We start from the raw sequence: 26,945 nt of genomic DNA, 5'->3' as shown, positions 1-26,945 counted from the left end.
CCGTGTACAATCGACGCACGCGGGAGTGGGATCGGTTGACGTAAGGAGGATCGAGAGGGAAGCTTGAACGTGACTCGAGAGAACCATGATGCGTCAAATTTATGGAAAAATTATTGAAATTCTTCAACGATTATTATCGTACGAGTTACTTATACCAATCGAGTTATGCTCAATCTATAGACCATATTTTACTTGCAAGGCAAATTTCTCAATAACACCTTTTGTACATCATTTTCAAAGGTCCAAACTATCGTTTCGCGCAAAGAAAACTATTTCTCATATTTCGAAGTAGTCGAGGCGACGTAATCCCTTAAAAGGAACAGTCGGTAGGAGGAATAATCTCGATTTGAGAACGTTTTGCATCATCGCGCAGACACGCATTTTCCGTAGCATCAGTGGGCGCGTTTCGAACGTCGATCATGAACTTGAAGAGCATCATTAGCGGAAGCCTGCAAACTTGCTGCCTACACGCTCGTTTCGCACGATCGTAGGCGAGGAAATCGCGTCGGAAATATCTTGCGCGAGTTTTCGGCTCCGGCAAATGGTCGATTACAATGTGGTATCGCGTGTAAGCCGTTTTCGCGGGAAAACTGATTCTGGCACGTTGGATAAACGGCGCCGCGTGGGTGAAATGTCGAATGGTCGAGTTCCTATCGCGATTACGCGAATGGCTCCGCGTGACGTCCGTCAAAACCGTAAACGCGCTCGTTGTTTACCCTAACTCCCAACTTCTGCGAACGAATGCGAGGAGTTCCATAGGCATTACCTAATACGTTAGAATTGCTCGCGAGTCTCTTGGTTCGTTCGAGTTCCGATATGGACGAAGACAAAGTGTAAATTATCGACCATTTTACGAGCTTTCGGAATTTTTCTAAAAATCGGGACTCAAACATAAAATTTTCTAGGTTCTTTAATTAAAAAAAAAAGTATCAATGGATCCAAAGCCCTGCAGGCTCGTCGCGTGGAATCCGAAGCGGTGCGTCGACACGGTTCGGACACGTTAAGACAAATTGTCGACTTGTGGCTACTGTTCGCGGCACAATGGCCGGTAATAAGGGCGCCAGCAAAAACTGTCATCCTCTTGACGTAAGTGTATCCCCGTCTGATTAAACGGCGTTATACGCCGGCCTTCTGACAAATTCGGGACATCAAACTGTCGCCGTTCGTAATTTTAGTAGCGAACAGAACCCACCAGCGAAGAGAGTCCGGCGCACCTATGCGCGAAACACAGAACGCGCTCATAGTTTACATTTTGTGTCTGATTAATAATGCGCCGTCTGTGCGTGAAATTGAATAAGCGGCCGCTCTGGGCATTAATCACGCGCACCGCGACCGAGTTACTGGCTCCAAAACAATTTGCCGTTTTTCATCGGATTTCAACCGAAACGGACAGTCGCGGGTGGCTAAGCCACGCTGGACGTCCCGAGAGGCCTCCGCGATTGCAACACTAACAACCTTGCCTGCAGACGGATATTCTCGAATCTCCATTTGGTCGTTGTTTTTACGCGAGACCCGCGCGATCTCGTAACGAAAGGCTGGAATTGCCAGCCTAAAAGCTAAAAGAATGTAAAATCTTTAAGAAACCGCCGAAGGAAGGACCTCGCTGCACTCGTTACATCTCGTTCTTACGCTTAAATGCGTTTCGTTTGTTTCAGATACGAATCGAATATTATAGAGACGATGGTATCGATGGATAGTCATATGCATTTATTCACATCTTCCAATAAACGAACCGTCGAATTGCTCTGAAAAGATCTGTTTATAAACTCAAAAACAAGTAGAAACCACGGCCTGTTCCAACCCTCGTAAACCTTTAAAATGCAAAATTGGAAAGTGAAATCATACGTAGCTGAATGTCGAGCTGCATTCCGCGAAATTACGAAATTAGATTTATCATTGGCAGATTAAAGATGGAAATTGGCTGGTATCTCGCCACAATGCGTTATTCAAGTATTTTTTTTCTCGTCGTTTCTAAAACAGACGCGTGGTTGTATCGCAATCGTTCGAGGAACAGAATAACGATACGTTAGCCCATATTTACGATGTACTGTTATTGCTCCCAGAAGCTGTAAATGTTTACGGACCTGCGCTCTGTAATTATGTCTTTTCGCTGTACTGCGTTAGCGTGACAAATGATACTGAATCTCGTATTTTCGTTGGTTGACGCGCGCGAGCCACGGCTTACTTCTGCCAACGCTAGGCGAGGAGAGACTAGCTGTCGATTGCGATCCATCGAGAGCAGTCGCCATCCCCGATTGATATCGATTGAAGCTGTTGGAGTTTTAGCGTGTACAAACCAATGTAATTTTAACGTTCCACTTTGCCTTTGTTCGAGACATTGTTTCGGTCATTATTGTCGCGCAGAGGACGGATTTGGTTAGTCATCGTAGAACCGTGGACTCGAGTGACCGCGACGCTCGCCCATATGTATCTAAATTATTTTTTATTTCTTAAATATGCTGTCTCTGTGAAGCACATAAAACCTGAATATTTTATTTGCCGAAATATTCAACAGAACGCGAATATTCGTCCAAGACGCTAAAAATGACGAATGTAATTACGCTTAAAAATTGTTTTCTAACGAAATTTATATTATGCTCTAAATGGAAAGCGTCTAATAGACCTCGGGTGCGGCGCCAGTTGGTGGCTTTCGAAATCGACAATTTACAGCAACAATGTAGTCGGAGCCAACTCTGGCCATCTCAAAGCACTCGCAGACTTTTAACGAAATCAAGCACGTATTACGACCGGGACAAATCACGCCCGTTATTCCCAAGGTTGCGGATAAATCGAGCGAACCAGTTAGAAGTGCATCGTAAATATCAGCATTGAAACGAGGCGTTCCGTGACGCGACAATCTGCGCTTCTGACGTGCAAAAATAGCCAATTTCAATTTGTTCCATGTCCGTACGGTTTCTGTTCATCGTTCGAGACGCTTAATGCCTCTGCGCCTCGAGCCACGACTTCCAATATAACCTAAATTCGCGAATCGTCGTTTTAAAAAAATAATTTCACTCGAATAGAAGTGAAAAAGATCGAATTTCCAAATCTTGTCTCGAGAACCTAACTATTCCGAACGCAAATAATTGCCGCGAGACGAAGCATGCACCGTCGAGTGCACCGTGCAAACGTAATAATTTGATACGTTCTCTGGGCGTAATCCTCGCGATGACATTCCGCGATTTGGTACATAAAGGAGTTATGGAGTCATTAAAGCGAGTAGCCTGGCCGGTACGAATCGCGGAACGGCTGTCATCGCGGCAATAATATCTTCGCACGTGCAGCTTCCAATTTTCTCGGACGACGCGCAACATTATGACTCGATAAACTCGCTTGTTTCCGCGCGACGGGGACGAACGAGAGAGAAACGACGTTAAGCTGTTGTTCTAACAGCCGCATAGTTCAGCATAGTCAGCGTACAAATTAACGCCGCCTATTGGATGGCTGTATCATTCGTACAAGGACGCAGGCTCGCTAGATGTCTATCAACGTATTCTGTTCGTTAATTATCGAGATAAATAAATAAACGAGCAACAACTACGGAGTACCAATTTCGCAGCATCTTCCTACAACTTTCTCTAAATAATCTTCCATTTGTTCGCACGATATCTTTGACAAACGACCTATAAATACTCTTGGAAGTGGCGAGCAGGTTTGACATTTAAAAATAAATAAACGTATATTTACCGTCAAAATTGGCCAGGAACGTTTCGAACGGGGGAGAAGACGATAAGGGAGCACGGCCGGAAGGCAGCCAATTCATCAGCGCCGGCGTGCATGCACAAAGGTGCGACAGGAAACGGATAATGGAAATGCTTTTGGCAAGATTGTCGGGGTGCATTCACGCGTTCGCGATGCTCGGGTTAATTTCGTCCTAGCGCGAGAATGCCGCTTTAACATTGGCATTGAGGCGTTTCCTGCTCGACCAGTGGTTTTATCGAACGTTCGACATGAACCGGCCACTTTGCTTTTCGTTCCTCTCGAAATATACCGTCACGATGAAAACCAGCGAAAATTGAGAGACTCGCTGCACCCGCCAGAGTAAACAAATTCGGAAGTCAAACGTCCTGTTTGCATGCTGTTTGATATATTCTTTGATCCAGGCCTTGACCCTTAACACGTGGCTTCTCACATTCCTTTAAACTAAAGAATCGCGGAGTAGAGAATCATACCGCAGAGGATTGACACGATAAGTCGAAAAAAATTTCAACGTTAAATAAATACGGATTGGCTTATCGTTCACCGATAGCTCGCAGTCTCCTCGATCAAGGTCCGATCTTCCCTTATCTCCGTCATACGAACTTGAAAATGAAACCATGAGTGGATGCTAGCACCACGAGCGGAGCAACAAATCCAACAAATTTAGGAAACGCTGGGAATGGTCGTTCCATTAATTCCGCGAGGTGACAGGCGCAAAGCTGTTTATCCGGACAGTACAGTGGCCGAGCGAATTGGAGCAACGCGACGGCCGGTTCTCCAAAATGGCGCGCGAAAAAGGAAGCGACGAGGATGGTATTTCGTTTGGGTACCATCCAGGTCATGCTCCGGCCGACGATGCAGATGAGGGTGGAGAGGCAGAGGAGGGAAGATGGCTAACAAGAAGAAGACAGCGAGAACCGCGAAGCGGACAGAAGCGGTTGACAGAAGAAACAGAGTTAAAGAGGTTGAACTAGTCTCGCGTTGGGCTCATTAAGGACTACAACGGTGGAAGAGACTCGCTTCCTAGACTCGAAGCCAACTCCATGCCAGGCGTCGTCATATCTTGTCCGATCGTCGTTTTTCATCTGGTACTCCCTTGTTCTAGCCGTGGTTCTGTAATCCGCGTTATTAAGCGCAAGCCGCGCCACCTGATATTCCGTCGACGCATGAATTACGATCATCCTCCACGGAAGAGACCTCGTCGGGAAAATTGGCCCGCGGTGCTCTAGAATAAACTGGCTGTCTCCGAGAAGCTGTTTCCTCGGCAATTACGAAAAGTTTGGGAAAGAGTAGGTCCCAAGTTAAAATCGAAAAGCAACACTTTTCTAAAATGGAACGATTGTATTGACGCGATAGACACGAGTCTAGGAAACCTCCAGTCGAGTTGGCATCCGAAGAATAGCTAGCGGGTGCTTGGAACGGATGCGAGAAAAGGGAGTACTCGCCATCTGAGGAATGGTGCGTGTCAACCGCAGGAACACCCTACAACTTACACTCTGACTCTGCATGGGTGGTCAAGGTGTCATAAATAACAGGAAGACCGACGAGCAACCTCAACGGCGTGGTTTGCCTCGCCGAATTACTTGTCAGCGTTCATTTCCTTAGGAAATCCATGCCTCGAGATAAACCTCGGATAAATCCTCCTTATCTCGACTATCAACCAAACGTCAACAATTCGCGATTAACTACATAGTTGCACAACCGTTCTTCCCAAGGCAGCATCGCGATTCTTCGTGAAATCAACGTCTAATTCCTCGTACGCTCATACAACTAACGTCAGCGCGATCATAATCTCCGACGAACGAGTCAATCTTTAATCTGGTTGTCCAAGTAATCTTTCAGGAATGTAGTCCACATTGTATACCGGTGGTGTACAGTTCATTGTATATCAGCAGCATCTGCGCGCAGACCAGGGACCGATGAATCAATGCTGGTTACAGCGATGCAGCAACCAGAACGAACAGCCGGCTACCGTATACATAATCCGCGGCGATCTAATTTCGTGGACCATCCAACTCACTGACTCACTCGGCGCGTCCCGGCTGCGGATTCTTTCCTACGCGACGCACCAGCGTCGTTTCGTGGAAGACGACCGAGGAAGGTCGACCAACTCTTGTGAAAACAAAAAAAAATAAAAAAAATAAAATTCTGTACGACTTTCGATGTGGAAAAGCTTGCTTCGATCCTTCTCGATGATCGTTCGAGTTACGATGGTGGATCGCTTAGGGGACGAATTTCTGGAGTTGAATGCTTCTATCGATTAATTCCTGATCCCTTATTTTGAATGGCACTTTGCCAAGTAATTAAGCAGGAGAAAGTCCATTTGAGAATCGAGCTATGCATTCCACTATTGGATAATTGAGAAGAGTAGGTACCTTTGAAGGATAGGGTTAGTTCGAACACTTCCGTCTATGCACCGTGGAGATACACGTGATATAACACGTTCAGGATCGTCCTTCGATAATTTCCTCGGTCAAGAGATCGCAGATACCGATCAGACCCACCGGTTCGACTCTAAATCAGCACCCTCGCATTTACATCATCCAGTGTTCGACATCGTTTACGTTGCACTTTTAAATCACTTTTACGAGCGACAGTAATACTCGGAACGGAACGACCTCAGCTTGTCTGCGATGAACGCCAAGGTCAGGGAACCATAAAAACGGAGAATGAATCTTCTACAGACTCTCGTTCAAATCAACAACGCGATACGCTTCGTGCTTTCTGGTTACGTAAGATATTCGCGATAAAACAATCGCTTAACCTAGGGGTGGAGCGCGTAGCTCTGCCTTTCGACGTCGAAAGCTTGCGAAATTAGCAAAAGCTTGTTAAATTCTGCGTTGAAAGACCTACTCGAAGGACCGCCCATCGTTTATGAAACTAACCGACTGATCGTTGGAATTGTTTCTGTTTCCCAAGTTGACTTTTCCGAAGTCGAGATGCATTCGTATGGTTTTCCAGAGGTCAGGAAACTCTGTTGCCAGACGACATACGAAAGATGACTTCTTTTACTTCTTTCATAAACTCAACGTGTTAGAATTTCATCTCAATCCTCGATGCCAACTCGACCTATGACTGCTCTCGAGCGTCTACGTTTTGTAGTCTAGGTGAAGATCGAGTAACGTAGAGTTACGATCGAATTTGGAGGTCAACCGCTCGCGTTCACCGGGTGGAGGTTCGCCTTTATCCGGCCAAGGGACCAGGTGCAAGGTCTCTGCTGGTGGATGAGGCCGCAGGAAGAGACGCAACGCAGGGTTTCGGTTCAGTGGTATCGTAAACGAAACGGAGACCTCGGGGACGAGGTCGATATACACCGTTGGCGATCCGTTTATTTTTACAGCAATGCCAGGGTGAATGCTCCGCAGAATGTTTAGCTTCGGCACACATCTCGTGCACGTATACACGCGCGTCTGCGCGCACCACCTATCCGCCCGTGTGCCCCGGTATCGGCGTCCACCTCGAATTCCACTGGCGAGCGCGATAGATACGATGATTCATCCCGTGGTGCCATTCATGACGCTTGCAAAATATGTATTCTATATATGCAGGTATAATTAGCGAGAGAACAAGTGTGGTACCAACCGGATCGAAGGTCTCGGACCTGTAGTCTATTCGGAACACTTCCTGGTTTTATATTAGACTACAATAGAAGAATATTGCGCGGGTCAAGTTGGCGTACTACCCTCGGTAACAGCGTCGGACTGTACGATGGATAGTTTAGGATAGATCAGCTGGCAAACGGCTGGCTGTTTGCTCACGGAAGATCACGCTTGTCGATTAATACTTCAAAGAGGTGAACAATGCTCTGTTAAATCCGAGATAACGCAAAACGCATCGACATAGGGCGGAATGATCTTATAAATCTGAGAAATGATCTAAACTACGCGAAACTACGAGGGGAAGTCAAAAATAATCTACACTTTTGCCATTTTTCTTTCTTCTGTTGAGAGTAGATCATGGCCGGTCTATTAGCAGTTAGTACCAAAGAGAAACAACGATCAGTGATTCGATTCTTTTTGTCGGTTTTTTTTTTGTGAATCGAGAAGTTTAAAAGTACCCGAACAAATGTAACGCATAAAGATTAGATGTGCAAAATGCGGCGCAAAAAAGGCTTCCTGAAAAAATTTTATTTGCAAGGAATACGTAAGTTCTATGATCATTGGATAAAGTTCATTAATAAGGAGGGAGATTACGCAGAAAAGTGATGCGCATAGTGAAACCTTAGCCTTATGTAAATAAATTGTAGAATGAAAAGTCTAAATCATTTTTGACATACCCTCGTATTTACGTAGATGGAATAGATATATATCGCGGCACGGAAAATGTGTTACGCTGTTCCCAAAGAGAACGTTAAAGTCCAGAGAGGGGATGAGTCTATAGGTGAAGGACGGCGTTGGCCGATGAAACAGAATAGTTGCGTAACAGCGGAAACACGAAGCAGACATCGGCTAGAGCAACTTTGTGTCATGCTGAATCTTGTAACGAGAGTTGTGTGTATAACACGGTAGCATGTTCTATCGAGCCACTGCTTCAAACAACGTTTCACCGTTGGATACCGTTACGTTTAGACAGTCCACTTCCATGGCGTTCTTCCCTCGAAGTTCGAGCTACATTACTACCCTGGACACATTAGTCGCGAGAGTCAGAGATCAGCTAGACACGTCGCTTCGAGTCAGTCATACCCCCTCATTCTCTAAACAGCGTACATGTTCGCATAGCCTGTCAGACATTGGACGTTCGGCAACTATGACATTGACGTATCCAAAGTCGCATACAGGAGTGGACAGAATGGCGTGGACGCTACATCGCCATTAACCCTTTGCACTCGAGAGTCGACTCTCTCAACCATTTGACCTACGATTTACTGTAGGATCGTGGATGCCATAATCAAATATAAAATTACTTGCGTCCTTTCATATGACTCGAAGTTTCATAAATAAAATGATTGTCGGTGAGGTAAAGGTGACCTGATTCTTAAATCTCCAGTTAGTTTGCGGTCACAAATTGGACTGGAGCTTCGAAGTCAATCTAAATGCAGCATTCGTATCAATGGAATGCTAAGAAAGTCTCTCGAATTCCTGGTAGATACCAGAAATAAGGCCTCGAGTGTAAAGGGTTAATACAACCCCTATAGATTTCCTCGTTCGTGTTTCCAACAGAGGTTTCCAAGATTTTACCACTAGGAACTTCCTACGCGAGTCGATGAACTAGTTACGTCCTAAACTAGAAGCGATACGCATGGTCCAGCGCGAGAAATGTTGGACGTTAAAAAATCCAGGGTGGACGCGTAACCAACAACTTTCCGCGAACAAGAAAACTTTCTCGCCGTCGTAAATTCCATCCACGGGTGACAAGAGCCGAGGCTAGCGAGAGGCAGAGACAGAGAAAGACGGCCAGAACTTCCACTATATTTACGCGTAAGCGGGCCTGACTCGGTTGAGGTTGTCGGTCCATTAGCGATGTTTTGCGCGAGCAAAGTGCGTGCGAGCACAGCTGTTACCACGTAAACCATGCGTACGGTTGCCAACACCAACAGGAGATCGGTCGCCTGTATGCTCTGGACGCGGGAGCGGGGCGGTGACCAGGCCGTGGACCAGGCGAAAAAAAAGCAATGGGAAAGATGGCGAGATTATCTTCGATCTCGTTCGATAAAGGCGCCCATCGTCGCGCGACGCACACCAGCACCTGTCCCGATCGTCAACAACTCTCTTTTCCTCGATCCTTTCGCTCTCGATCTTTGTGTCGCCCTGGTTCGCCAGGATCGCTTGATTGAAGGCGGATAAATTTATGGGGGGATTGTTTGAAAACGATCGAGCCGTTGCTTGTCAGGTACGCCGAAAGATTAAGTAACTTTTGCTCGTTTGTCGTTTTTTTTTTTCTTTTTGTAACGACACGTCTTTGTTACGCGGAGAGAAAAGAATGGGGTGCGAAAAAGGAAGTAAGGCCGAGAGACGACACGATGGACGTTTCGAAAATTTTCGAACGATTCATCCGCGACCGGAAACCATTTTCGACAAAGGAATGTACCTGGCGAAGAGAAAACTAGAAGAGGATGTCGCGAAACCGACGAATCCTAGAAAATACGGGGTCTTTAAGATTCGTCTCGGCCTGCTCCGCGCCGATTCATCACGCCGCTATTTTTACGAGAAATCTATTAATATGCACCGTGCATTTTCCTGTTTGACGATTATAGTTCTTCGACGTAATAGCAGGATCCAAGAATACCGGTTTGTCGTCAAGCATTGACCTGTGATGAATAAAGAATACGATTCATTCTCACCTCGTCTCTTAATCATTGGCGTATTTCGGGCGGCCGGGGGGATTAGTCATCGTTCATTCAATTACGACTCTAAAACCGAACACAGACCACAACTATATCTCCAAGCTGTTGACAACGCGTGACGCAAGTCGCTCCTTCTCGTTCGCATTAAAATCAACGAGACAGAGAAGAGAAAAGAGGGCGGAATTCGTCGGGCTTCAGAACGAGTTGGCAATTGCAAGCCTAGTTTATGGACCTTATTTTTCCCCCAACCTTTCTCCTGTGCTCGGTGCATCCGAAAATCCTATCTTCGTTTCTCCTATTGGTCGCATAGATTTCACTCTACTTTATTACCCCTTCTACGCAATTAAATTAAAATCTGCGATACGAACCGAGAAGAAGCTAAGCTGAGGTGTCTCGGAATTGTGAGATTAAAATGCAGAAGCACTTTTAGCCAACTTCTCGATACCCACAGTGCAACGTAACAGAGAGGGAAGCTTGCAGAAGCCAGACGCGCGCAAGCTCACACGTAATCGCGACGACGTAACGCGTACACGAGGTGTACGTAAGAGAACCGAAGAGTGGTGCACGCAACACGGACGTGACGGCGTCCACGCACACGTTCCTCGGCCAAAAGGAATTCGTAGGTGTGAGGGTGTCGCCGTTTGGAAACTGGCCAGCGTCGAAAAGGAGCGGGAATACGAGGGAGAGCTGCCCACGCATCCCGCATACCGTCTCGATAAATAATCGAACTAGGCTTCTCTAGAGCCGTCAGCTGCCAAATTCTCCTATGGATAGTCCTGCGAAGGTCGACTGCCAGGGTAAACGAATGTTGGAAAAGGATCCAACTGCTAGCGACGCGCAGCTGATACCTTTTCATCGCTATTCGCATACTTTGTCACTAAATGGAATAGTGGCTGATTTTATTCGTAACTGATTCTGTGAATGTCCCATCCGAAGGGTTTGAAAAACGTAACAGTTCTTCTAGTTGCGGGTAAAGCTGAACATAAGGAATTAACTGCGAAACGATGAGTAATTATCATTGCTAATATATTACTAATATAGGTACAGTATCTATCTCCTTGGATCGTCACAGAGTACATTCTAGAGGATTGTTTATATTGCCAAATAAACTTGGATTGCAACCTGTCACTTGTCCACCTACTAGATACATTATTGATCGCGATGTACGAGCGTCCCCAAATGCGCTCACGTGTCTCGGAATCATAACACTATATTACAAACCATGAAATGGCATGTAAAAGTCAATTTCGTTTGTTATTTGTCAAGGTCGGTTAACGTTTGCTCACGGTTTTACGTCTTCTTAGATCGCAAATCAATCGTATTCGTTTCAGCGTCGCTGTCTAATTTACAAGGGCGTATAAATCGTGAATCGCTTTTGATAAAAAGTACAGCCTATCGTAATCTCGAATCGCACAGTGACTGGAAACGATACATCAATTGGCAACTGTTTATTCGGTTCGCCTAGGAATAACGGATGAATTTATCGGAGATTCTGAGATGCTGCAATCGCGCCGCCTATTGTCCAGATTACCAGAAAGTATCTCATCGAACCAGTCAGGCTTAAATTTAGATTTTGTTTCTCATCGACAGCTGTTGGACACCAAGTTTACGATCCATTCCCGAACCTACGAATCGCTTTTAGTGCCACCCCAGTCCGAGTATCGTCGTATAGACTTCGTTCGAGTCGGAGAACGACGCTAAACGTTTTGAAGAATTCTGAAAAGTGAATTATGAATTGACAGCGAACAACGGGATTGCTATACACGCGATGAAACTGCGAAGAATATTTTTTTTTTTTTGTAAGTTGAACTTTTGAAACAGCTGTCCGAAAAGAATAGTAAACTTTAAGAGGCATTAAATTAAATGTCTAATTTACAAAGGTCTTCGCGCGGAATTATTAAACGCTTTCGGTTTCAAGTTCAAAGCCACCTTCGCGATTCGATTAAAATAGAGAAACGGAATGTATAGATTTAACACGATCTATCTTCAATTCTAAAGACAACCTCGAGCTTGAAAACGAAAGCGATTAATAACTACTCGTTAAGGTCTTCGGAAATCATGTATTAGATCATAACATCCGAATTTAGAAGGACTTAATTCGACAGGTACAAATGCCAGACCACAAATCACCACGATTCCGCGTTACCTAAATACGAAGATCGAATACCGTCATTTCGTCTTTGTTTAACGAAACTCTCGCGAGGGCGTGCGTTAAAGCATCCCAAGGCGAGGACTATTCACCTTCGGAAGCCATCTCTATAAATCAGATTTCACTTCTCCCGGTTATCCACTCAGAATCGGAACGATCTCGACGCGGTCGATTATTCTAGTCCCTTCGAGGAGAGATCCACATTGTTTTACGATTACGAGTCCACGGATAGAAACACGGAGCAAACTCGTGTAAATTAAAAAATTCCAAGTGCTGGTAGCGCTTGCGCGTGGACGGCGATGATTTTAGATGAAAATTTATAGAATCGCGATGCTCCGCGAGAACCACTAGCGATGGGATTGAGAAATTGCGGCCTTGAAAAATGTCGCAAAGCGAGGATACCGAAAGATAAGAATAAAATCAGAGATATTCGCGGGCTTATGTAATAGAGAAATAAAAAGTCACGGAAATAGAAAAACTGCCAACATCGTCCAGGCGGAACGATATTTCACTGTCCTTCGCTTTGAAGAAAAAAATAGGTGAAATTTCGGAACGAGCGATATTTCTCCAGCATTCCAGCAAGATTGAGAGCCTCGAACATATGGCGATGACTCCTTCGAACGATTTTCCGAATGTTCCAGAAATTCATAATGTAGCCGCTGGATTAAATTCAACGATCGCGGATTGCTATTATCGCTCTCGTATCTTCTCAAATCCAAAACAATTTCGTATTATTAAACGTTGATACATACCAGAGGAATTCGATGCGTGAGTAGCTCCAGGATTCGTAATCCCAAATGATCCGTGATGAAGGACTGGTGCATCCTTATATAAAAGATGAGCGTCACGGAAGAGGATATTGGCACTGGTTTTCGCGAAGGCGACAAAATCCGCAACGATTTAAACGTACTCGATGCCGAACGCTAACAGACTGACTGACTTCAGGGAGATAACGAGTACCGAAATGTCGGTACGATACAAAAAAAACGTTGCTTACCACATTACTCGAATGGTTGAGACGTACGATTGAATTTAACATTGAGAGACACGGCGCAATTTCAAGTTTCAAAATATTTACTCCGAGACAATTCGTATTATATAACCTTCCTCTCCTACGGTCGGATCAAAAGCGACCGATATATTAGTTCCATCGTTAGTACTAACCGCTCTAAATATGTGAGCAGAAACCACCGTAGGAGGGGAGAATTAAATTTTGTTACCTTAGGAGGACGGTGTCACGTAATTCTTGACTCGGCGTTGTAAAAATTTAGTAAGTTTCTCAACATCCTGCTGCAAATTGCACGCGTCTCAAAGTCGAAGAAAGAAACGTAGGGGGATCGCAGACACCGAACGCGCAAATAAACTGTCACGGTAGACTGGTTCAAAGTTGACTCCGCGAGTTCACAGCGAGTCGGTCAATTAACTCGTGACAGTGTGTTTGCTTCCCTCGGAAGGGCAGTCACCCCTAACTCCGGGGCCACCTTGCTGATTAATGATGGAAGTAATTAAAAGGGGCGGACGTTCGTTAACGATGAGGCTCTCGAAGGACGAGGGAACGGATTCCTCGCAATCATCAGCCCGTCCCGCGCCATACATCACCGTCTGGCTGTCGGTCCGCGATGCGTTCGAAGTCTTTTCGAGTTAGACCCATTATCGACTCGACTTCGCGGACACTTGATACGTATAATTAGTTCCGTGAAAGGCTGCACCGAAATACGACCGTCTTCATTCATCGCTGGTGAAGCTAGACTTCCTGCTAAACTCTCCACAATCTCTGGTATTGGCGAGGCTGGCCAGAGCAGTTCTCTTTTAACAAACAACCGATTCTAGACACTCTTATTTCAGATTCTTCCTCATTTCGGACGGTCTTGTGGCAAAGAAGACTCTCTCGGTAGATGGTTTCGGTCGTCGACGACGTCTCGAAAACGGAAAAGCGTCATTAACGCGCCTACAATGTCTGCGAACTTCGTACCGTGGCCGAAGGATGACGAAACGGAAATGGAGTCCTGCGCCAAGCGGTTGGCAGAAGAAATTGCCAGGTGTTGGAGAGAAGTGCACCGGCTGATAAATAGCACAACCGATGTTGTTAAGCGTGAAACAATGGCTGTCTTCAACCGAAGATTGAGTCGACGGTTAGCTTTGTAAGTCGCAAGTATTGTTGTCCCGAGTAAGCTCTTCGAGGCTTCTTCGTGGATATGGACGGGATCTGAAATGCCACTTTAAAGATTTTTGCAAAGTGTAATTGGAAATTAAACTGTTAAAGTTCTATAGTTAGATCCGAGCAATCCTTGAATATTCTAGAATTTTTATATAACCCGGAACCCTGGCCTAGATACCCGAAACGTTCCAAACTTTCTCAACGATCTCCAACTTGTAATCACAAATGGTACTAAACTACGTTCCGCTGGCATTTCGATATGTTTAGAGCGACCCGAAGATCTAACATACCGTGTGGAGAGAAACGTACGACTGGCTCAGTATTTATAAAACTTTGTTTAAGAATCCTCGATGCAAACGATACATAATCGCGGAACGGAAACGTCAGAAACGTCCAGGGAGTGGGAACAAAATTTTCGTTCTTTTTTCTTTCTTTTTTTTTTTTAATCCCGGCCATCTGGTCGAATCCCGTTTCAACGTTTTCTAAAACAAAAAGAGATATGGCTGCAAAACGAACGGGCGAATAAGATCGCTGGAAAAGAAAAAGCAGGCCAATACCCAAAGTGATCGTTACCATCCACGAATGTTTCAATGTTTCCATAGGCGATCAATCCAGAAAGAAATTCAAATAAACTGCCGCACGTTAACTAATTTCGACGCTAAACGCTGCAAACATTTCGTACGAAACTATCTTGCAGAGAACAGACCTGGATGGTTCTTCGTTTCAGTTATGATAACTGCTACGCCGAGCTATCTAGACGATCGTAAACTGTCTTTGGTGAAAATCAACCGCGAAAAATTATAAACAAAGTATAGAAAGGATTTTGAACAGATTGCAGCAGATTTTTCTGAGGTTCTTTACTCGATAAGTCTGATGCCTAGATGCGTATATCGATGGAGGAAACATATATATGAACATAGTTTTCCCTGAAAACATTAAAGAACATCTTAGACAACGTAAACGTAACATCTAAAGAAACAACGTCACGAGACATCTTAGATTAGGAGAGCAGAGTAGGCCTACAAACTCCTCTACTGCGTCGCGACAAAAGATTTCGCAAAGAGCGTCGAGGAACGTTTTTCAGCTGAGGAAATACGTCTGCGTAGCTTTGGTTGACCAACTTAGAATACAATTAGACGCATATTGACCCGAACACGTCGATCGGTATCGAAAGGGACGGGAGCGTAACAGCCGAGGCGGAAAGAAGGCATGAATCCAGGTGGATAAGGGGCGCCTCTATTCGCAGATAAGAGGGTGAATAACCGCGGATAAAAATACTGACGGCGCAGAGCGCGAGAGACGAAAGAAGAAGGAAGCCGAGACAAGGGTGAAGCGGAGGGGAGTGTAGTTGGACGTGGTTGCCATCCGATTGGAATGCGTTACGCGCACTCGCCTTGGTCTGCCTCAAGCCTGGTCCAAGTGTCCGGCCACAGCCGCGGAATAAATGACCCACAGATAAAATGGCCTCCCATTCGTCCCTAATTAACAACCGAATTTTCCTCCGAATACCGACTTTCGCTATATTTTACCCACGCCCGACCGGAATCTTCGCGTTCGAACTCCTTTGCGATCCACCCGCACTATTTTAGGTGCAAATAGTGTATCGTACATAATGTAGCCAAGTGCCAAGACGCGATCTTCGGCTGTTCTATAATTCCTATTTCTCTTCGACTTTCGTGACAAAAACATGACGGTCAAACTCAGGGAAGCCCCTGAAATCTTGCGGCGAACACCAATAAAAATGAAACAAAGACCAAAGTCATGCAGACATACAATTAACCCTTTGCACTCGAGAGGTGACTCTCGGTTACCATTACTTTAAGTTGAAGTCCACTTTCATTGGAACTCAAAGTGTCAATAAAATGATTGTCGGCGAGGTAAAGGTGACCTGATTTTCAAATCCCAAACTAGAGATCTCATCTTCGAAGTCAATCGAAGCTTAGCATTCGTGGCAATAGAGTGCTAAGAAATCCTCGAGTGCAAAGGGTTAATCCTGGTTACAAACCATCGTTAGCGACGCCACACGGGCCTCGTAGGATGCAAGCATCGATTTCAACTCCCCAGTGCTGGAACTCTGACAAAGGTGAAGGTTAATAAAGTTAAAGGGGACGCACAGAAAAAACTTTATTAATCGTGGTTAGCGTGGGTTAATAGTTAGAGGGAGTTCCTCCCGTGCAGGCGAGGAGCGAAAACCGCAGGCTGATCGTTGGTCCAAGCAGTGGGTGCCGTACCGTCACAGTGTTTACAGCGCTTCGCCCTCGGCTCAGGCATTCTGCGGTGACCTCGTGACCTCACCGATATTCCATCGTCGAGTTCCTGCACTATACACACTGTGTACACACAGAGACACGGGCACGCACGCACGCTGGCCACGCACGTGCACACCGCCAGGGAGCTGCACGCGTTGCAAGCGACGAAGAGAGCGCGTCGAGACGAGCTGCACGCGCTTCTCTTCAAGCAACGCCGGCGGCGGCGGCACGGCCCCCTTCTTCCTCGTCCTCTTCTTCTTCGCCTGTTTCCTCGGCTTCGTCTTCTTCACGCGGCCGGAGTAGAAGCCACCGTTTCGTCGACAGACACATCTGCCTCTCTCCAAAGTTTCGGCCCGCGTCACTAGCCCGACATAACTTGTCCAGTCGGTTGTCAAGCTACGACAGCCGAAACGATCTTGACGCGCGGCCCCAGCGGATTACACGCGCTGCCCGATTCGATCATTCGGCCAGGATCAGCGAGAATCGCGGATAACGTCCATCAACGGCGACCCGCCGACACCGAACAGACCCCAGAGTCCACCACTGACATGTTTATCGCCAAGGAAACGTGCCATTCGATTCTTGCCTCGACGATGCTGCAACGAAAATGATGAGTCGCGTCGATGGCGGTCCCCGGTGGATTCCTCGAGCACTTATCGATCGCTTCCGAGTGTCCAAACGCATCTATGGCCGACGAATCGATGGATATACGTAGAGTTCGCTCTGTCACCAGTTTGCACGTTTGAAAACAGGTTCACATGCAGGTTCGAAAGTTCTAAGCCTGCGAAGGACCTAACGGTCGCTGGTTCCTTCTTCTTGGAGACCGAGATGGAATTCTGAGGCATCTACGGATGGCTCCCGAATGTTCGTCGTACGCACCGGAGCACAGCTAGCTATTTCGTAGAGTTCACTCTGTCAACGGTTCACATTGTTCTTTTCGAAAGGGGAAATATGTGTCAAGAGTCGTTGGCTTACAAAAGTCCAATCGCACTAATACTCTGTCACAAGTTGCCACTCGTTCTTCTGATACAAGAAATATTTTCGACTAACGGTTCAAGATTCCATGACCTACAGAAGTCCATAGAATATACAAGTCTGAGCACGATGGTCCACGATTCGTGAGCGTCTATGTATAATGTTAAAAGACGCTGGAAGTCATATTTTCGATAGCTTCTTCAGAGGGAATGCAAGTTCATCTCGCTGTAGGAATGGTACGTTCAGCTTCGTTTGCGCGAGACAAGATCGTCTAGGATCCTTCCTGGCAACACGTTAGATCTATTCGTCTAGGCGTTTCCTTTCCCTTATCATCTACAATTTCGATGAATTCTTTGTACCGACGGCAAATCAAAAGTCTCTTCGTATCGTATAATCTCCAACCTTCACGTTTAATAATCTCGATCAACCCCTTAGATAGATAGTATCGCAACTTCAGATTTTTAATATCCAGCTTCGTCTTTCCCTGTGGGCTCGAGGTGGATCCTACATATCGGAATCGATCGTTTCATGTATAGTAGCCTCGAAGAATTTCCAAGTACCCGAGCACAGTTCGAGCAACGAAGCAACGCGAAACGTCTACACTGTCCCCAGTTCGGTACTCGCACCTCGTCGATCACCTTACCCACTTTTCAATCCTTTTGACTAACCGCGTTCACCTAAATTCACGACGAAGAAAAGAGCGACTTCTCAGGAAGTGTAAACGGTCCGTCACCCCCCGAGAACGAGCCACCGTCCTTGAAATGTAAACAGAATGCACGCGAACCAGTTTGATGATTTCACGGAAGTTCGTTCCGCGGATCGTCGACGGAAGCTCGACGTGCGCGGCAACCCCAATCGACGATCGAACGAGGTCGCACGAAATCGGAGTCGTGTTCTGCTAGGGTCGTCTAGCGTTCTTCGAATTCTTCCTTGAACGTACTATCGTCAAAGGTCGTCGTCGGAAGGATCGCGATATCACGATGTCGTTGCGTCACAACGGATAACGACTCGCTCGAGGCACGGAGGAAATCGCAGTCGAGACGAAGGGGTGCAACTGTCGATGAACGTTCAGCGATCTCGTTCGAGGACGCTGCGGGTGTGTTCACATCGCGAGGTGGAGGGCGTCTAGGTCGCCGGAGCGCCTCGCAGCCATGTCGCACACGCACTGACGGACGCTCGACGCCGGGACGCCGTCTTCGGATGGACTCGGTCCACCCTCTCGGGAAGCGTCGGGACGCCTCTGGCTACGGGCCAACGTGCTCGCCAGATTGCCTCCACCGAATGCCGCGCCGTGGCGCTCCCGATAGCGCGACAAATTTAATCGCTGCTCGGTGGATAGATAACGAGAGAATCTTACTTTCCGAGTATCTTAACCTTCTGCACCTCTGTGGCATGCTTTGTTTGCTATCGAGGAAGCGTATCATTTTGACCGCATATCGTATAACACTTGCTGTAAAAAGTGATGGTGGGGGTGAACAGCTTTGGGGGTTGTTCAGTCTCGAAGAATGTATAATCCCAGTTTACCAAGTATCTAATCATAGGTGGGTTGATCGTACAAACGAACGAGGACTAGATCTACTCTTATTCCGACGAAAACAAGATACACGTGGGGGTAATAAATAAGTATGCCCTTGAATTTCGAGGTCGGAGCGACTTTTTCTAGCGCGTATGCGTCCCAGGATGTCGTGACGAACATTCGTCTAGGCTACAGAATTCGAGACAGAGATTGCGACGCGTTTCGCGAGAATAAAGCTCAAAACGAGTGTACCCCTTGATTTACGAATGACAATAACGTCCAGCGGTGGCCGTGCCAGCCAAAAGCGTCTCCAGCCACGCGTAGCTTTCCTCGAAACTCGGTTCGCGACGATTAGGCGAACGGTCGTTAAAAGTCTGGTCATATAACACAGCCGCGTCGGTGAACGCGGCCGCTGGCGGAATTTGACGCCTAGAAAACAAGGTGGAAAACACGCAGCGAACTAGATGAGGAAGGCGACGAAAACGAGGGGAAGAAACAAGGTGGCGCGATAGCGAACGGCGAGTGGGCGTTCGTCGTCTCTTCGTTTATCTCTTGTTCGGTGTGACGTCACCCTGCGGTATAAAGGAGACTCTAAAAGCGAACAGATGGCCTTTATAGTTTGACCATAGACCGTGCAGGCGCTCGCTCGCTCGCGAAAAGCAGACGCCATTGCGAACTGACCCAGACCGGACGGAGAAAAATCCCACGGATCGAAGAACGGAGTGCATAGCGTCGCGTAGTTGAAGCCACAAGAACCGCAAATTAATAATCTGGATAAAGTTCATCCGCATCTTTCTTTTCGTCTTGCGGCGTAACCTCACACCCTCGTCCCCGTTCAACCTGTTTAAACCGAGACACGCCTCGCAATAAAAATGATATTTCTAAGGGAAGATTAATCGCGTTAAAAGCGGTTATTATTACCGTTACGCGTTAAAATGAACGAGAAGGGCGAGAAGCCGCGAATAGCTGGGGAGAGAATTTACAACGGTACTTAATGAAACTTCAAAGTTTCATCGGAACACGGTGCGGACTTCCTGCCGACAAGAGGGAATCCGCGAAAGCGTTCACCGCTGCTAAAGGTTTCGTATTTATACTCAACACCGTCGTCGGTCGCGGCGATCGCAAATTTCGCGAGCAACGCGCACGTCGGCGCGAAAAGGCGCGGTTAAGTGCGATCGTTAAAAAAGGGGGGGGGGGGGCGGGTGTATCTCGTAGCCGAACCGCGGACGGGCTTTTTCCAGCGTCTCTTCTTACGAGGCGGCCCGTTTAAATGAAAAGGCGCGGTGCTCGCGAGCGCCCCGGGTAGAAGCACCGAGCAGTTTTATCGCGCGGGCTAACAAATAAACGACCCGAGCCCCACGGCCACGGAGGGAGAAGAGAGGACCGCGAGAAAGTAACGAAAGTACATTTTATTGAGTTCTGGGTGGCTGTTGCGCATGCAAGAACGTACCTTACAAGTTCATAAATTCCAAAGTTTTCCTCGTGAACGTCCGCCCGACTGCCAGCGCCCAAAACAATCCCTGGGCCTCGGATTTTACGATGGCGAGGTGGTTTCTCCTGAAACACGCGACGAACGTATTACCATCGCGCTGAGAATGTTCCGAGACGATTGCGTGTATCGCTCGTTTGCCGCGACAATGGCGTACGACTGTCTTGTTATCCAGGAATTTAAGTTCGATACGATAGAAGCTAACCTGGCGAGCACCTCGTAAGTACCTGCTTCGGAGTCGTTTATTTTTTGGAGGCGTTAATAATAGATTTCGAGACAAGGGATTACCAAATGGCACAATTCGAGAGAAACAGCGTTCTAAATCCTAGCAAGGACGAAAACCACGTCGAATTAACTGCGTAAGGTAACCAGCGCGAGAAACATTGCCTAATGGCAACTACCGAACGACCTAGAACGGCCTTCGGCAACTGCAACTACGCAACGGCTGACCAACCGCGACGTAGAAGGCAGTTACTACTTAAAACGATGCCAATCATCCTGCTATATTTTTTATTGACCACCGTGAACGTTGTGGGAAGAGAAAAAAAACCACACAAACCGGGAGATTTACGACATTTTGCGACAAAGTTGAGTCGTACGGGTCGTTAGACATTCCAAAGATGTTGCTGCACTGGCCAACCCAAGAATGGCGAGGTCCGCGGACTCACCGTATTCCTTTAGCGTAAGGAAAACTCCGGAATAACGTTAACAATATCTTTGTTGGATGTAATAAAGAGCGCAAACGTAAATAATAGAGAACGATTTTTAACGAGCATTTTTGTCATCGGTGACACGGCTACGCCTCCAGAATCTTAACTCTGGAAGCACAATCGTGTCTCCGATAAATTACATAATTTGTTCCCCGGCTCGGAGTCGGAAAATTAATTGCCAATTAATTTTTGTTTTCATTTCAAGACCCCAAAACCAGAACGAATTACGCAATTAATCGGGGTATATGATTGCGGTCTCGGAATTAAAAATCTGAAGGCACTTGTAACAAAGTATTCTTGTAGAGTGTAAATTATGAAGAAGGTACTTGTTATTTCCACTTGACGGGAATTCAAAAATCTTGGGTCGAATCCTTCGAAAACACCGCAAATTAGACCTGAAGTATAATGCACACGACATGCTCTAGAAAGTCAAACGAATCTTGAAAATTGCACTTTTATTTTTTCAGAACCCGCAGGGATATTCGAAGAAACAGAAACCTTAGCAGTGAAAGCGTTGAGGTAACTCATTCCGTAACTCGAAGAGGGTCTATCGTTCACCACGTCGGGTTTTCGAAGTCGTAGGATCCACCGACACGATTTTCGAATCACCCTGTACCTTGTAAAGCACGCGCGAACTCGCGCGAGGCGGGAACAACATCGCTGCAACAACACCGTGAAGAACAAGCGACGTAAATACGCGATAAATTTCGCCGAAAAAGCGGTTCCCCGAAAACCGCGCGCTTAAGGTATAAATCGTTGCGCGAGGTACAATACCAACAGCGCCTCGATTAATGTTTAACAAGGGTGTCCGAGTGAATTTCGCGGTCGTATCGGAAGCGGGGCTCTTTTTTTCACCGACTGCAAAGGAGGACCGAGAGCCTTAACCTAATTAAGGAAGACAAGACCAGCGTAAATCACGCGCCGAGGAGAAAGCGATGACGAGAGATAAAGGCGCGAGGAGAGCCACTCCTGGAGGGATTCGCTTCACTTCTGTCCCTCTTTTTCATCTGTTTCTCAACAGGAGGGAGAAACCGTTTCCTCCCTGTGTCTCCACTGTGTACACGAGTAGAAGGCCGGCAACGCGGAAGAGAGACTCGAGTTACTAACAAATTAATTCAACTTATTTCCTCGTCCAGTAGGTGAATCACTTTTTTTTTTTTTTAGAAATTATCGTTCGGTATGCATTTGATCAGCATCAGCCTCTGTGGATTTTTGAGGTAGAAGTATGCGATATCCTCAGGTCAAATTGGAATACGTATTCCTTTGGAAGCCAGGAGAACCGAAAATGTGCGGGAAATCCACTTGCTATTTGAGCGTATGGTTCCAATTATGGTTCAACGACGATCGGTCAGGCTAAATCTAAATTTAACCCAGCAAACTGGAGTCGAGTGTTCCCGTGGCAATTGGAGCTCCCTCGTTCTTCTACTTCTCCGTTTTATCGATTCGGTCGTTTCGGTTATGTATGGGTTTAATTTAAAGTCATACTCGTGGACGATCAGAGTTACAACTCACACGTTCAGATGTATTTCAATGAACGTTCCGTTAACATCTAAGCGTACTGAATTTGAGAAAAAGTCAAGGCTGCGACTCAGGCTATTTGCGAGTTTGCAGATTCTGTTAATGGGGTCGCTACGACGATGTACACCATTGGTCTGAAAGGAAGAGCGAATCTATTCTTGTAGGAGTGTTTTGAGCGCCTCCGCGGAATGATCTTGCCGTTCGATACTTTAAATAAGAAAATCGCACTTGAGGCAACTCTCTTGTTCTCGAGAGCGTAAGTTCTCGGTGTCTCCATCTTTGCTACGCAAAGGCTAAAAAACGGAGGAGCCAAGTTAGTCCGTACGTTTCTTGATTGTGAAACAAAAATTGAAAAATTAGTAATAATGGATGTAACCATATTCTATTATTATCGTGTTACAATTGAACAAGCAGTTTTATTATCGCAACGTGAGCCATCGACATAATCTCGAATACAAGAAAAATCTGAAAGGAGACAAATAGCGCGACGCGAAGGGTAACGTCTCCGCGCGTGTTGCGAATATGTCACGGCTTTCGCAAATCCCGTAACGCATCGAGCACGATGAAATACGTCCTCGGCTGTGTACCAGGGCTTTGCAGACGGAGAAATGTTTTTCTTCGGGCGCGTGGACGACGTTCGAGGAGTGGAAGACGCAAGAGAAAAAATGGAGAGAAACGAAGGAGTCGTAAGAAAGTAAGACGGGTCCCGTGGATATCGGGGGTCGAGAGGAAAAGCACGATGGAGGGGCCAACGAAATGTGGAAAGAGCGCACGTGGACGAAAATACAACGAAATCGGCCGTCGAGCCGCAGGAAACGGTGAATCAAAGAGACAGCCGTTTCGGGGGATGTTTTCGTAACGACTTCATCTCGTCCCCACCCTGGTCGAACCGCGAATGGCAACCGAAAGCCAAACGTTTTTGTTCGGTAAGTCATCGTTTCCATTGATAACAGAACTCTTATTTTTCCATCTCGTGCGAGGCAAAGGGACGCTATCAAAATTAATAATGTTATTCGATACAGTATTTTTAACGAATATGTAAACACTGATTTCAAACAACCAACGACAACTTCTATCGGTGACCAGTGAAACGATGCCATGAAGCAGCTTCTTCGCAAACGAAGGAGGGCATTTGCGATCAAAGTAAGAGTTTAGGTATCGAGATGTCGAAATAGCCACGGGCCGTGAGAAAGGAGCGTGTGAAAAAAGAGTGGACAGTACCTCGTTGTCCCACCACCGTCTCGGAAATAATTTTATTTGGTGGAACGACACGCGTCCTCCACGTAATTACGTGGAACGTCAATCAATCGGCTCCAAACGCCTGTTGGTCCATTGATAACATCTCCGACTGTCGATGAAGCAGGCTCGACGCGCGTCAAAACGAATCGAAGAAAGTGAAATTCACGCCTCGGTAAAATCAATATTAACGAAAGCTTCGACGTACCCTCGGGTCCGGTACGTGAAATTGAATTAAATTCCAGACAGGTTCGCGGCGTTGCTTGCCCATGAAAGTAAAAAAAATCGAGGCGTTAAACGGTGAAAATGGGATTCCTGACAAAGTGTTTAGATTGTATGTATAACTGCTATAATCTCGAATACAAACGATCAATAAATTGTAGAACATATTTGAATTGTTCGATTAGGATTCGGAAGTTCTCTTCAAGTAGATTGAGCAGCCATCGGTTAATCTACTCGACTGCTTCTACGTTCAATAGGATGATGTCGGACTTATCTAGTCGGCGAAGAAATTCGGGCATAAAACACACGTTCTTCGAGTGCTAGACGTAATTCACTCCGAAGTACTACACATCTGCTCGTCGAGAACTCTCGACTACTTTCCCGCAAAGGCCCGAATGATAGCAAAGTATTACAAGTGCGTTTGTCGAACTGGAAAGTAATTGTAATCGCTTTCAGTCTATTGCGTATGTAATTTTCTTTGAACTTCTCAAACTTGAATTCTCTAACTCTGACTGCTAGTTGTTCTTAGTTTTAATTAGGAAAAAATGTACCGCTTTGTATAACCTCTGTAGAATTTGACGAGGACTCGATATTTAAAGGTTGGGAATACATTGACACCGCCTGGGCAGATTTACTTGTAACGAGTGGGTCGGGCCGCGCGTCGAAAATAAAGCGGCACGAAGACGTCGCTGTAGTAATAATGCCGAGATTAATTTCTCACGAGCCTCCCTCTCGGAAGGCCCGCGCACAATTACCCACGCACCGTGTCACGTCAACGACCGGACCTGACTTGCTCATCGTGAAAGACGACGTAATCGTTCCGACTTCCGTGCAATCGGGATCGCCGACATCGATCGCGACAGGCAACAGAAACCAGAGCGTTCGAAAAATAAATATTTTCTTTCAACGATATTTCGCAGCTTTCTTTCGGAAGGAGTCATCGAAGAAGCTGTATCAAAAATATTCGAAAAGGAGAATTTCTTACGATCCTCAACTCGGATGTCCCCTCTGAGGGGACGATGTATGTCCAGAGAACTTTGGTGATCAAACAAGATAAATTCTGTCGAGCACAATATTTTCAAAGACATATACTTCTTTGGAGGTTTCCATTCAAGGTTTCATTCATTCTTTTTATGGCATATTATTTAATACAACATAGTTCTTCTTTGCACGTTCTGCAACAAAATAGCTTCGAGTATAAACGGTTAATATTATGCGGAATATTAATCGAAGTTCGAAAAGAATTCTTTTATCCAGCATCGAATTAAATTAAAATGGATAAGAAGAATAGAATTGTAAACAATCTAATACAGCTGTAACTGTCTTACGACTACATACGACAATCCACCAAAAATCTGAGCTTTCAAAGTCGAATACTCGAAAGAAAAAGACTATCCACCCGCTAAATAAAAATTACAATCGTCGTGACGCTCAAAAGGACCAACGAGAAGTCTCGAATGCGGCGATGCTGTCGAGGGGAAAAAAATGAATCGCGGCGATCGAGACAGCCCCCCACGAGCAGGACGTCCAAGAATAAAATCTTCGCTGCGATCACGAGCAAAAGGACAAAGGCGAAGGGCTTCTTTCCGCGACCACCCGGTACAGTCGCGCGATACGCTCCAATTTTCCGCGGAGCATCGCTTCGAGAATGAATTCCGGGACGGTGTCGGCGCGGATTTACGATCGGCGCCCGATTTAGAGGCGCGCAGGCCACCAACTAATTGCGGCAAAACGATCCGTCCGCGCGACGACCGGGAGCACCGACGTGCCGCGAATTAAAAATGAAGGAGGTAATAATAAAAAGTATGGGAGGCTGGGTGATTTTAAATCCCGTCTTTGAGAGGACGCGCGCGCATTATAGGCGGGACTTTCCATCCTGCCTTATCCCGCTCCTTTCATCGAACGGAGGAACGTCCTGAAAAACGAGAAATTGCAAACTTTACTCATTTTGATGTACACGGGACAAGACCAAAGTAGAAATCGAATAATACTCTTCGAGACAGATCTAACATTTTCAAAATCGAATGCATTAATGCATCGACAGATTAAGCTTTGCCAAAAAAATAAAATACATTTCCTAACGTTAATCGTTAGTTTACACGGTATAAACTCTCAAGCTGACCATCAAACTGAAATTCCATAGTCTCCTTACTTCTCTAGTACAATACAAGAACTCCATTTCGGAACATTCTACTTCAAACACTGATCCAGGCTGAAATCGATAACCGAATCCTCGATCCGGTGTCCCTTTATTTTTTTCCAGGTTCCACTTCGTTCACGGGCCGAGGATCGTTTAAGCAGCGGCTGTTATTACACCAGACAGACGGTTGCCCGAGTGGACAAAGTGGTTCCATATTTTAGGAAGGATTCGTGAGTAACGTCGGTGTGTCAACCGCGCGACGTTCGCTCGCCCGTGTACAAGAGTCTTGCACTTTTGTAATGGCCCCACATTTGTTCGTGCGCGGCCGCTTAATTGACCAATTTTTAATGCCGCGCGTCGCGGTATTTAAGGGACACGAATCTCTCGGGTTTCGCATGGGGGACAAACGGCGCGAGTACATTAGCGGTTAATATGCTGGAAACGATTATTGAACGGCACATTTGTTTTCGAATATACGGGACTACTCGTCCCGCGATGCGTCATTCGACCGAGCTGCGGGAAACGACGAAAAAGAAGACTTCAAGGTTTGTCGCAATAAGAGACCCGTTGCACGTTCGAGCGCAAAGTAATTTCTCAAGGC

General features: G+C 46.2%; 1 protein-coding gene across 2 annotated transcripts in view; it reads right to left on the bottom strand.

Annotated features, from left to right (window-relative positions):
* LOC128894501 (myocardin-related transcription factor B-like) overlaps positions 1 to 18,970 on the bottom strand; it is a 237,342-nt gene extending 218,372 nt beyond the window's left edge. Inside the window, exon 1 of one of the 2 annotated variants that reach the window (XM_054156259.1) lies at positions 16,521 to 18,970. In XM_054156259.1, coding sequence (XP_054012234.1) covers positions 16,521 to 16,560 — 40 coding nt within the window. In that variant the 5' untranslated portion in view covers positions 16,561 to 18,970. The remainder of the gene's footprint in view (positions 1 to 16,520) is intronic. The other variant, XM_054156260.1, reaches the window with a different exon arrangement.
* Positions 18,971 to 26,945: the final 7,975 nt, after the last annotated feature.

Source organism: Hylaeus anthracinus, unplaced genomic scaffold, assembly GCF_026225885.1.
Source record: "Hylaeus anthracinus isolate JK02 unplaced genomic scaffold, UHH_iyHylAnth1.0_haploid 4, whole genome shotgun sequence".
Lineage (NCBI taxonomy): Eukaryota > Metazoa > Arthropoda > Insecta > Hymenoptera > Colletidae > Hylaeus > Hylaeus anthracinus.
The sequence above is the reverse complement of the archived record's forward strand: the minus strand, read 5'-3'. Positions and strand labels throughout refer to the sequence as shown.